We start from the raw sequence: 12,919 nt of genomic DNA, 5'->3' as shown, positions 1-12,919 counted from the left end.
CAGCGGATCGTCGGCGTGTCGGGGCACAAAATGTACGTGTATAAAGGCCCCTTGTGCCCGCAGCGTGAACTAAAACTCCATGTTCTCCACGGGGAAGCTGGAGTGGGCCGATCCTCTGTGGTCTGGGCACGGAGGGGGAACCCCTAAGATGCACTGACCAAGGAGTTATGCTGTGCATTGCACCGTACGGGTAGAAAGTGAGGCCAGTGCCACACAAATTATATCACAGCGGAGTCAGGTTGCCCTTCTGTGGCACGTTGTCATTCAAAATGAGTTGCCTTGAAATGAAATGGAAATTCAGCCTTCGAAAAATCAGAGGTTAGCCTCTCGCCCTCGGTAGGTCTTTGCATCTCTCTGCTTCCATTTGTCCATCAATAAAAGAGGGAGAGTGCTTTTTTCTCACCTGCATAAAGCACTCAGAGGACGTAGAAATGTAAGATAGAAGCCGAGAGCCCCATATTAGGGGAACATTTTCCTTTCCTTTAAAGGGGAAGATACAGATTGCTTGTTTTAACCAAGACCTGGGAGACTCGCTGCATCCAGCCCTCTTTTACAGAGCTGAAGAGCAGAAGGAGCCCGGCATGAGCCAGAGGGTTATAGGCGGAATGGGGATCATTCTTGTGCGCTGCTACCAAACTCAAACCTACTTGAGTTTCATTTGTGTGGGCCTCTTTCCCCCTCTCCCTCTCTCTGAAATACAGCAAGATCAACTTGCTTACTACAGGGTTTATTCCCGGTACCTTCACTGTGTCCCTTATTTCTCCTTGATGAAGACTTAAACAAGCCGCTTGTGTTTGATTCATGGAGAACCGTGAGAAACGAGCTGTTTATGTGAAGCAGTGCGATTTTTTTGTTCTTTCTATTCAGCCCTTTGTATATTCAAATTCTTCTAGTTTCAGTTCTTGCTGTTCTGCCAGATTTCCCTAGCATTGATGGGTTTTCTGAATTAATAAGTTTCTTTCCCCCCTCTTTAGTCTCCCCACCTCTGCAAGTGGTGAAAAGTTTTTTGTAAATGCACAGCCTTCTCCATATTGATTTTTTCCCCCCCCTCTCCCCCATCTCACCAGTTCTTAGATGTTTTATTTTGTAAAGCGTTAATAGAATTTTTCTTTCTCCATTGCACTTTATCTATTCAGGAGGTATCAAGAAGTCCCATTGTGTCACTGGACTATGGAGGAAAGAGGCTATTCTTCTGTTACAATGGCTGCCCTAAAAAGTAGCTCAGGGTGGGGTAAACTCAGAAAGGGCAGCGACGGAGATAAAATGTTCTGACCTTAGAAAAAAGAAAAGATAACCAATTAGGCATTGTTGAAAGGGCACCCACTGGCTTAAGGACACCCTACTGATTTTTTTTTTAGGGTATATTTTATCCGGAGGTTGGTCAAAATCCGGTCCAAAGAGCTAGTTTATCCCCTTGCAGTATTTCATATCTAAATCTCGCCTTTATGATTTTGCTTCTGGGCTTAATCCAAACCTTAGACGCCTGCTTCCCGAGGGATAAAGCACAAATCTTTCAAGGATGGCTGCACTCTTGTGGCTTCCACCCAACGGGACCAAAGTCCCCGCAGGTCAGCCCACCAACCGTGCGCTCAGTCTTGTTATTGATTACCGGTTCAATAAAGAAGCCCGGCTGCATTCAGAGCTCCGCGGTACTACGTCCTTTTGAAACACATGCAGGGCCCCTGCCCTGGGAAGCTTGCAGTGCAAGGGGGAGAGAGAAGGTGCATCGTTATCCTCCCCTGGCACCTGGGCTGCTGAAGCCCAGAGAGATGTGGACCCAGCTTGCTCCCAGCCACATGCAGCAGGGTGATGGCAGAGCATCCACCTCTCCTGCAGCCCCATCCGATGCCAAAACCTATCCTCCTCTCTCATGCAGGCTTTGGAGGAGCAGAATAGGACTGTAGCATCTGCTGAAGCTTGCGTCCTCACTTCTGATGTCCACGGTTGAGGATGCATAGAGCTGCCTCTCGGGTTTCGGCTTACTGGGATGCAGGCGGATCAGTCTCTCCCCATCTCGGCAAGGCAAGGATCTTGCTGCCCCCGGTATTTCTCCGGGAGGAGGGGAGAAACCACCCAAGGGGACAATGTGCGGTGGGGTCTTTCCCCTTTGCTGTTCACCTCTAAGAAAAGGGCTGTGTTCCCACAGCCTGCAGCAAAGTGTTGATGAGCAAAGATGAAGGTGTTCAGGGACTTCATGATGCAAACGTGAGTCAGCCCAGTGCTGCTTTCTGGGATAGGGCCAGGTGTACAAGGATCCACATCACTGTGCGTTGAATTCCTGTTAGGCACTGAGTCATTCCCTTTGCTCATGAGTCCCGTGAAGCAATGGCCTTTAGGCACCTGCTCCTTCAGCTCTCGTCTCTTAGTTACCAAAGCAGCCGGCTACAATAAACTGGGCTTACGTACCCATGAACCCTGGTTAGGTCCCTGTGGATCTAAAATCTTGTGCTAAAAGAGCAGTGGGTTAGCTCCTAGAGGTGAGACCCTCCGTGTGCATGGGTCTCGCCTCTAAAGAAAGATCAAGAGCCGCACTCTGCTTGCATGGTTGCACGTGCACCCCGCGGTGAGGGAAGCTCTTCCCGTACAGCAGAGGTCAATGGTAATTCAATGCCTTGCACAAACCATCCTGTGGTGATGACTAACTGGGTCGGGGATTGAAGCCTGAGCTTGATCTATCCCACCGCGCACGTACTAGCGGTGCTGTCTGTGAGTCAGGAGACAACAGTGCTATGACTGGGCCTCCTCAAAGGATGCAGATGAGCCCCGGGGGCCCATTACGTGCGGTGATGGGGAGTTTGGGCAAAGATTTTGCAGTGTGGGAGATGTGTTTTAAACCCGTGCGATAGACGAGTGTGGGGATTCAAGGGGGTTCAGGGCACAGTCCGGCTCCTGTGATGCTCAGCTTAGGGTGGGGAAAAGCCATGTAGTTCTTGGAAGTGGTTCTTGCTGCTTGAACCTAGAGCTTAATCAGGCTGAAGCCTTTAAGAAGTTTAAAAATTGGCTGAGCAAACCTTAATCCCAGGACACAGATGAGTGTCGAGGGCTCTGGTCCTTGCTTACCCTCTGGCCGTGCTGAAATCTGGGGGGTTTGTTTCAAAGGGGAGGAGGATGGGAGCAGGTTGAGATGACCCTCGCCATAATTCAGTTTGGAGTTGATGGCGTTGGCGAATCCCACCCAAGACGGGGGCAAAGACGTAAGCAGAACGAAGGAAGCAGGCCACGGCTCTTCCAGGTCAGGTGGTTTTTCATACCGCTCTGCCAACCTATGTGACTCGAACTATGCTGTGCTAGAAACCAAATAAATCGGAGCCGGATCTGAAACGAGAGTTTAAGCTTTAACCGTGCTGTCATTTCTACTGAATCTTGGACCCTGCTTCTGACACTGTAGTTGAAACATCTCCACCCTGTGTTTTTAAGCATGTTCCAAAAACGATGATGCTGCCAAGCAAAGACAAAGGCTACTTAAAACATACAAGAGTGACCTGTACAAAGGGTCTAATTGGGTCCCCGCCATAGTAATCTCTACAGGGTGGATGCAGAGTATCACTTGACGTGCTAAGCATACAAGAGCGACCGATGCAGAGTCAGCTTTCCTCAAACGAGTAGGTAAATGATACTTGTTTTGCTTTGCACCGTAGTATTTAAAAAGGAGGATGCCAGCGGTTGAAAGTTTTGTACCAAACTACCACCCCAAACAGATGAGGAGAGCAGTTCTCTTGGGACTTTTTGCACCGTTGTCTAGATCTAATTCCCTGCTAACCAGTAACGAAGCCAAGCTTTAGGAAGGTTAAATTCGATAGGCGTTTTTCCATCGGGTGCAGCATCGTCTCGCTGAAGCTGCCGGAGGCTCTGAACAACAGCTTAAAATCCAGGACGCTGAGGAAGACCTCTCAGCAGAGCATCACGTCAAAATAGGTGCAAGATGTAGGTGTGGCTGCACAGGCTCCATGTAGGTGGAATAAATCATGCAAATAGTAATGAAACTTGAAAGCAATTTTGTTGCACTTCAGTACATGCCAGGAGTCGGCTCTCTCTTCTGAAGTGGAAATGCCAAACCTGATGCGAATGAAACCTTTCCTCACCCAGCCCCGCTTTGCTCCTGTTGCTTTTCAAAAGGCCTTTTGAAATACCTCTCTGCCCCACATGTCCTTTTTAAAACCCCCTCGTCCCAACACAGTGACCCCCCCCTTTGGAGGAGCCCTGGGTGCGATTGGCCTCGGCAACTCCCATCTGTGCTGGATGAAGAGGGGGCCCCTGCTCAGCTTTCTCCAGCTGCTAGAAGAAGAGAAGGAGGGGGTGGAGAAAAAATAAAATCTGCTTAGATGCTGGTGCTTTTTAGGGCAATAAGACTTTTTAACATGCACTTTTCTCTCCTCTGGATCAAATGCCAGCCAGGTTTTGTGTTGAAAGCAGCAGGTTTCCGAAAGAAAAAGCTGACTGTAAGCAAAGGAAATGAGATCTGACGAGTCCATGTGGTTTTCTGTACCTGAGCTTCGGCGGCTGCTGCCTTAGCCTCAGCTCCCCAGATCTCGGTTTGCTTGCGTGTCCTCATTAACCTTGTGGCAGATGTGCTGAAACACACATTTCCCCTTTCTGTCTTGCAGGTAGAGGACGCCATGCTCATGTTTGACAAGACTACCAACAGGCATAGAGGTAAGAGAGTGTCGGCGCTCGGGGGGTTGCACTTTATCACTGGCCAGTGCCAACTCGGCAGCACCCAAATGTCTGGTGGACCCAGTGGTCCACACGGCGACTGTTGGGACTTGGGCCAATTCTGTGTGTCCTGCAGTTGCTATAATAGCAGAGGTGCTCAGGCTTTGGTCCTTGTGTGTGTCTGCGAGTAGCTTGGATGTCTCTTCAGTGCGGACTCCTCCAGCCAGTTGGATAGAGTCTTGTCCGGGTGGCCCAAAGGAAGTCCTATTCAGCTTGACTTGGGTGAAGAGGATTGCAGGGGTATGTAATGTCCATGCAGATTGATGGGTGGAAAACTGATGTTAGGCATCCGATCCTGGGTTTGGGGGAGAAAGGAAATAAATAATAGTTAGTGGTAGAAGAAAAGGTCAGGTTCTCTCACTCATCTCCCTGCTCCTGGGTGTTACTGTGGTCCTGCCTTCAGTACCAAGGGAGGGGCATGCATCCATACCTCTCCCCACTATCTCGTGAGGTCCCACGGTAGATACCTGCGTGCAACTTTGAAGCCTTTTTGCATGTGCAAGAACCTTGATTATCTTTCTCTGGTGTAGCTCAGACTCAGCCGGGTCCAGGTGCCAGCTGGCTTCCATCGTCCATATAAATTTGTGTACACACACCTGCCTAGTTGAGGTCCACTGCAAGACCCATGCTAATTGCCAGTTTTCTGAGGCAGACACTGAAGAATATGGCCCTCTGACTCTTTTGATTCCCCTTTTTTTTCCCCATCTCTTCCTGTGATATGAGTTTTCTTATTTTGTGAAAGAGTCTGGTGTTTTTAGAACAAAACTTCAGCCGGGAGAGAGAGAGCGCGAGTGCCATGGTATGGGGGCAAGGCAAGAAGCAGGAATCCTGGGAATGCTGCCGTATGACTTCCCGAGCCAAACTTCTCCTAAGCAAGCAATAAGGATGCATGCCACGGGGTTTAAGAAGCCAGTTGGTTTAATTATTCTCCGGGAAGGAGTCGAATGAACGCAGCCCAATTATAAGGGACGTAGGTCTCAGTGCTAGATTTGGTCCAGTTCCACTGTCCGCCCCCATCCCCTCCCGGAACGGCGTGTTCTGCTTCTTACCGGATCAGTGTAAGCGATGACAACTCAGAAAGACAGATGGGGAAGAAGCAGAAGAGTCACGGGGAGGGACAGGTGGTGGTGATGTGCTATTCTGATTTATTATGCTGGGATTATGAGTCCCACTCGTGGACCGGGCCTGCTGGGTGCTAGGTGCAGTCCCTACACAGACCAAAAAGAGGGTGCCCAGACCTGCCTGCATAAGACACAAGCAGGGGAGGGAGCCGTGCGTTTGGACCGCTTTGCTTTTTCTTACTGCTGTGCTGCTGACCGTAACATCGAAGGCACTGTTGTTGGTTTGAAGCTCTGGGCTCTGATGCTTTGTTTTTATGGAGCCTGTTTTTCTGAAAGATTAATTAATACCCCGGGGGCTGACGACAGGAACGTTTTATTGATGCGTTTCCCTGCCCACGGCTTCACTGGAGCACGGGCGGCGCCTGCCCCTCCGGTCACGTCTGCATCCTCGAGTTTCGGGTGTCAACTTCCAGCCAGGATCGCTGAACACACACAACACAATTTAGTGCCAGCGTCGTGCCCGGGTGAAGGGGAGGAGGAGTATGGTGGGATTAGAAACGCAGCTGCGGCCTCTGTGTTCCCCCCGGTGACAAACGGGGCTGCTTGACCCATGTCACTAATTGCTCTGTCACAGCAGCGTGACCCCGGTGCACTAAGTGCTGCTCAAACACGTGTTGAGGAAGTGCTTACGGCCAGACCACACCAGGCAGGCATGGACGTGGCGTGTGTCCCAGCCGGGCCTGAATTGTGACATATTGATGCTTCTCGCGTTTTGCTTGCTCTTAATCCCCCCCGCGCCCACTTTGAAAGTTTGGGCCAAATTGTGGCCAGGGCAACTGCTTACAGCCCAGTTGGTTTCCTTATCTCCTTGTACAGTTGCAGAAACTGTGGGCAGTTAGGCCAGCATTTCGCTATCTGACCGCGAGCATCTTGACTAAACAACCATTTATCTTGGGGGCTATACATCCGCTTCCTTCCAGCCCTGTGTGCCATACAGATTGCCTTGAGTATATGCTAAATGTAATCCTATAAAGCCTGGGCACCTGAGAATTACAAACCAAGCTTCTTATTTCATTCATTTTTCTGTCAGCTGCAGAAATGATCCAATGGGGCAAATGAATCAACGGGGCCTGCATTAAAAAAATGTATATTTTAAATAATCCGCTGACTGTGATCTTTGAGCTACGCGAGCTCCCAGATCATGTTAACATAACAATGTGCCGATTATGAATGTTGATACAAATGGTTGACAGCAACCTCCTGGCTAAAACGTTAGGAGCTGTTGGCCTGTGTCGTGGGAAAACAGTTTCCTATGGATTTGGAATAAGGCCTCATACTGGCACGTGCTTTTGGTGGTGGTATAATTTGGTAATCCTTGGGAGTTATACCTGTGAACCTACAGGCATAAGCTGGAAGTCAGGAAACGCCTGAATTTTGATCTGACTTGGGGCAAGACACAATCCTTCTGCCTGTAAAATGGGAATAAGTGCATGTCTAAAGCTATCGTCACTACAAGACTTCTCCCAGAGGTTTCAAGCATTGTGGCATTTTTGAAAACTGGGACTGAGAGACTCTCAGGAAGATTTTCTGAGCAAGCAGGAGCTCAAGGTAAATCATTTCCCCCTCCCTACTTCACAGGAGGCATTTCTGTCCATCAAGGAGGAAGTCTACCCTCGTCATTAAAAAGACACCTAGCTTTGAATGAGGTGCCAGTCTACCCGTAGCAGCATGGTATCCAGAAGGGGCTCATTTAACCTTCGGAGGTGAATGAAGTGACTGCAGTGTAAATATACCCTTAGCGGGTCTCTCTCTTGGCGTGGCAGGGACGTCACACTGCAAAGGCCTCTCCCGTTTGACCATCGGCTATCACGCAAGGGGATATATCTGATGGGGGTGGTCCACGCTTCCCGCGCCCACGTGGAAACGGAGCTGAACAGGCTGACATCATTTGCCCTTCAGGCTCCAGCCACTTAAACAGTTTGAATGTCGGCTCTTTGTGGGGGCTCGCTTGACTGATACCGTTATTGTCTCGGCCACAAAAGTGTCAGCTTCTCGGAGTAATGTATATCGTGCGTTTGCTTAGGGAGAATGCCAAAAAGTTTAAAGGAGTCTGAGTCAACTCAAGAAGTGTTACGAGTTTTGGAAAGAGGCCCGGGGACTGTGGCCAAGCCCCGCTCGCTAGAATACCAGCGCCGCTGGCTCGAGCGTTGTCCATCTCCATGGCAGGATCAGGGGACTTGAACTCCTGACGCAGCCCTTTTCAATGATGCTTTGTGCGAGGAGCTTGCTTTAACAAGCTGCCTAGTGACCGGTGGTTGCAGGACGGGGGAATAAAACTTCCATAGGCTCTTCTGCCTTCCTCGCTCATCCCCACCGCCGACTCTTCTCTAAAAGCCTTCTGGTTAGAGTGGCAGTAACCAGAGTAATTCAGCCTTCAGGAGTAAAAGATATATGGGAAGGACTGCGATTTGCAAAGGCAATAGAGCCCCACCTCCAGTTTCCATTGATTTCTAAGGGGAACCAAGAGTTCAAACCTTTCACGCAGCCCAAAAGGTTTCCTTTTGTATTGGGGGAATTTCCACCGCTCCCCTTCCAGCCGTTTTGAAAAGGGACATAAACTATACCCTTCCTCTGGTCAAAGGCTCGACGGGTCATTTGTTGCTTCTGAGAGCGGCATTGCACGGTGCTTTTGTGTTTGGCACGGCGGGCTTAAATCTCCTCTCCAGCCTCGTTCTGGTACATGCCAGAGGTAGAGAGCCAAGGGGCTGAGTCCTCACCGCGGCAGAGACTGGGGAGATTTAGCCAGAATGAACGTGCTCCAGCGATCCTTGCACCCACCTGTTATGCTCTTTATTTTCTTCCCTGAAACTCTCCAGACTCACAAGTGGCTTGTGCAGCACCCAGCCCGAGGCCCAGGGAGCCAAATCCCCAAATTCAAGTGGGTTCGGTTCTTCTTTTCTTTTCCGAGGCCTGTGTAATATCAGTTTGCAGGTTCCTGAGCTGGGGATTTTACTGTCTGCCCCAGATGGACATTCGGCAGTTCTTGCAAGGTACTTCCTCGGATTCGCAGGGCACGGTAAACCCAGCATCACGCAATGCAGCCAGGCTGCACAGCTTTTGCAGCTGCAGAGTACTGGCTCCGATCCATAGGACAGTGTTCCCCTCTAGTGCCGGCCTCACAGCGGGGATAAAAGCTCTACTCCAGGCAATCGGGACTCGTAGAGGCGATATCTTTTATTAGAACCACTAGATTTTTGCAAAAAAAAAAAAAAGAAAAATTCTTTTGCAAAAATCTAGTGGGTCTAATAAAAGATATCACCTCTATCACGAGTCCCGATTGCTTTTTCCTCTAGACCAATATGGCTACAACCTGGATACCTACTCTGGGCAGCCACTCTTGGAGACTTGTGCATTTGAAGCCAAAAGTCCAGGTTTCTGTTCCCCATGAGAAGCAGGAGCCTGATGCTACAAATCCCAAAGATACCTGCCTTTGTTCCTGCCTGCTGATTGCATGGACAACCTGTTTCCAGGATCAAACCCGGTGTCTGCTGCCCTCCACAGCTCCACTGTCAAGGCAGAGGGGACGCGGTGGAGTGGTGTTAGAAGTCGAACCACGGTGCGCGAGTCCTTCCTCCTTTCCTGCCACCGAGCTTCTCGTTGTCCCCTTCCGTACAGATTTCAAGGTGATCCTTGGTGCATCTCCTGTGTGTGGCACTGTGCTGCTGTAAGCACTTTCCAAGCCACGAGGGCACAGGGACACGTTTCTGGCCGGTCGGCACTAATGCTGAGCTGTGCTTTAGCAGCTTCAATTCAGTTCTTTTAAATACTCTTTTGGGGGGGGAAATGCAATATTGTGTTTGGTAGCCTTGCGTTATCAGGTGTGAGCCTGAATGATAAGCCCTCAGAGGACGGATTCTCCTGTCAAAACCATCTCTCCATAATCTTATCTGAAAAAAAGTTCCATCGCTACTGAAGTTCAGGGCTGCATATATAGAGGGCACCTTTGCTTCTGCAAAACCCTGGCTCCTCCATGCCAACTAAAAAATGAAAGAAAAAAAAAAAAAGCAGACTCCTTTGCTAGAAGAGAGGAAGCAACAAGTCTGCAGCAGTTCTGTATTTTTTATTGTATTGGCTCTGGTTGGATTTTTTTTTTTTTAATAGTCTTGTTTTACTAGAGATGCTCAATAGCATCTCTTTACCGTAGCAGCTTTGTGTGAACGTATTTGAAAGGATCTGAAGGGCTGGGAAGCTGAAGAGATTCATTCAGGGCTGAAGGTGTGATGATGCTGGACCTTGGTTGGGATGATGTGGTTGGGGCTGGTCCTGCTTGGAGCAGGGGCTTGGACTTGATGTGACCTCCTGAGGTCCCTTCCAGCCCTCATTTTCTATGATTGTATGCTGAAATGCTGTTTAAAAAGATCTTGTCATTCTCACCTCCAGTTAAACTGGATCTGGGACTCAGTCCTGTGTGGGGCTAGGCACCCTGAGCTGTCCGCACACCAGCTGAGCGTCTCACACACGACTTGAGGGTGTCTCCACACCGTCCCTACCTCCTTCTCCCAGGGAAGTGACTTAGCCTATTGCCAAGTGAATAACAGTGACTGCTGCTTAATCGGGAGAGTATTAGCCAAAATTCCTCCTAATGGGGGAAGCATTCAGGTGGTGCTAAGTCACTTTGCTGCTTGAGCAAGTGCCAAATGGGTATGAAATGCTGAACTCTGGATCTTTAAATCTGCCACGTAAAGGTGAAAAGAAGAACCAAATGTAAATGAACACTGAAATGCAATGATTCACCTCTATTCTTGGTTTTGATTTAATCAAGTCCTTTCAGATGTGTTCTCTCCGAACAGGTGGCCACTTTTAATCAGGCCGGTAAACTGTCCACCAGCTTGTTGTAATGAAGAGGGTTCTGCCGTATCGATTGCTTATAAAGCACCCCAGATTTCATGTTCTGATTGGATTTTGAAACACGCTTAAAATGCAGTAGTGTGCAATGGCAGCACTAATAGCAATCCTTGAAACCACTTGTGTGTTATAGCCTGTGTTTTCAAATAAGCCAAGGGAAGGAGAAATAGCAGGTAAAAATATCTGTCTTGGTTTACTCTAGTAAATATATGTATATGTGTATATGTGTGTGTGTGTGTGTACATATGTGTGTGTGTGTGTGTACATATGTGTGTGTGTGTGTGTGTGTATATATATGTGTGTGTGTGTGTGTGTGTGTGTAGATGTCCAGAGTAAGTGACACAGGCAAGGGAAAGGAGGAAAATATTAACACTTGGTTTCTGTGGCTAGAAGCGAAGATAAATTTCATCACTAGTAAATTGAAAATAGTTGTTGACATAATGCTCGTTTTAATTCCTACGCGGGTTCTAGCACAGGGTGACTTGTCAGCATGCATAGCGCTTGATGAACATCGGATCATAAATGTAAATATTCAGAGTAGCTGGTGATAAAGAGATTTTCCCAACTGCTCGCTGCTGACTAGCTCTGCTCTCCTGGAAGTCTAGAGGAGGTTTTGAAAATCCCACTTACAATAATATAAAATAACTTTGGCCTGCTTTTGCCACAGTCTCGCACCCCACGAGACCTCCAAAGCATAAAAATAATACCGTCTGCTAAGCATTTAGTTGCACACGGCGGCGTCTCTTATCTGGCTAGTCAGTCCTAGATGCTTTCTAATGAAAGTAGGATTCCAGGGGTATTACATTTCATCCCTAACTGCTTGGCCATATTTATTAGAGGATGCAAAAAATCCATCTAAGTACATAATTGATGGAATTATGAGCTCTTGCATTACTGGAGGAAAAACAATGCATTGCTTTACTCCTAGGTGATATAATCAGATCTTATCACGGCTCTTTTTTTAGTTTGGTAATTTTATTATAGCAATATGCACCTGATGAGCTAATAGAAGTCACTAGTTCAGATTAGTTAATAAGCACATTAGTCGTTCCTTAGCGGAAGGGATGTGTTGCCAGTCTGCTATTCCTGTACTCTAATCAAAAGAAAGAGAAATGTTGTCAGAACGCTCTGGAAGATCACTTTGTTCCTGCCATAGGAGTTCATGGAGCCTGTTGAAAAATATCGGTCAGTCTTGAAAGGATTAATTGGGGGGGGAAAAAAAGTTTATTTAGTTACCCTTGCAAGCTCCAGATAAAATCTTGAATTCAGCATTAGTTATTGATCTTGCAGGTTGGAAAGCATCTTGCAAGATGATGTCCTTCTAAATTCATTATGTAAGAGAGCTCTAGAAGGCATCCTGGTTCTCTGACTTGCATGTCAAGCAGATGAAGCTACATGGGAGCCGTGCATGCTTCCTTGCTGTGCTGTGCTTCTCCAGGATGAGCGATCCCCCAAGTAATGGCAGTGGGACTTTTGAGGGGGCTTGTTTGCCCGGTCCACCAAGGCAGAGAAGAGCCGATGTGCGAGACCGGTGGCTAGAAAGCAGGAGGAGGGAAGGATGGAGGAAAAGCACCCAAATGCAAAGGCAGGGGAGAAGGTTTATTCTCTCCCAGTTGTTCCATCTAGAGCCAGGGTGAATCGGAGACAGGATACTTGGCCAGTGGAGTTTCTGCTAATTAATTTGTATCACATCCCTCCCTACACTCCCCCTCCATACCTGTTGCATGTAAAATGGAGGTGTACGGGAGGAGGGCGGAGAGGGTGAGTTAGCAACGTGTTAATTTGACAGGGAAGACGCATGAACATTCGTTAGCAAACACCGAGGGGCTCTTCTTGCACACCTGCGCTGGCTTCTGCAACGTGCCCAGGCTGCACACGCTGTGCTCTGTCCCATGTTGAGCAACAAGGCACCCAGAAAGAAAAATATAGATGACAAGCGCTCAATTCTCCCAAATTGTAATCACCGGTATTCAGTGTAACACTATATGAGTCTAAAAGCCCTGACGTTGTTTTCTTAGTGATGAGCTCCTCCTCTCGCTTGCGTTGGACAGAGCCAAGGGAAGCAAGGTGACAACCTGTGGCCTGGGCCTCTCTCATCTAAAAGCTAAAATAAAATTAAAAAAATAGTGGGAGCACAATCATGTCTGCAAGTGTCCTGGCTTTCGAGCATTTGCTATTCCCGAACTGAACACAGGCCTTAAATTTGTTCATGGGTTTGTGTAAAGATGCGAGGGAAGTTC

The 12,919-nt window shown here is 48.3% G+C and overlaps 1 protein-coding gene across 10 annotated transcripts in view; it reads left to right on the top strand.

Annotated features, from left to right (window-relative positions):
* The window catches only part of MSI2 (musashi RNA binding protein 2), a 340,247-nt gene that overhangs the window by 193,782 nt on the left and 133,546 nt on the right, over nt 1–12,919 (top strand). For all 10 annotated transcript variants that reach the window (XM_059717433.1, XM_019493293.2, XM_019493294.2 and 7 more), the window contains exon 7: nt 4,605–4,653. In XM_059717433.1, coding sequence (XP_059573416.1) covers nt 4,605–4,653 — 49 coding nt within the window. The remainder of the gene's footprint in view (nt 1–4,604; nt 4,654–12,919) is intronic.

The sequence above is a fragment of the Alligator mississippiensis genome, chromosome 14 (assembly GCF_030867095.1).
Source record: "Alligator mississippiensis isolate rAllMis1 chromosome 14, rAllMis1, whole genome shotgun sequence".
Taxonomy (NCBI): domain Eukaryota; kingdom Metazoa; phylum Chordata; order Crocodylia; family Alligatoridae; genus Alligator; species Alligator mississippiensis.
Note: the sequence above shows the minus strand (reverse complement) of the source record. Positions and strands in the feature narration are given on the sequence as shown.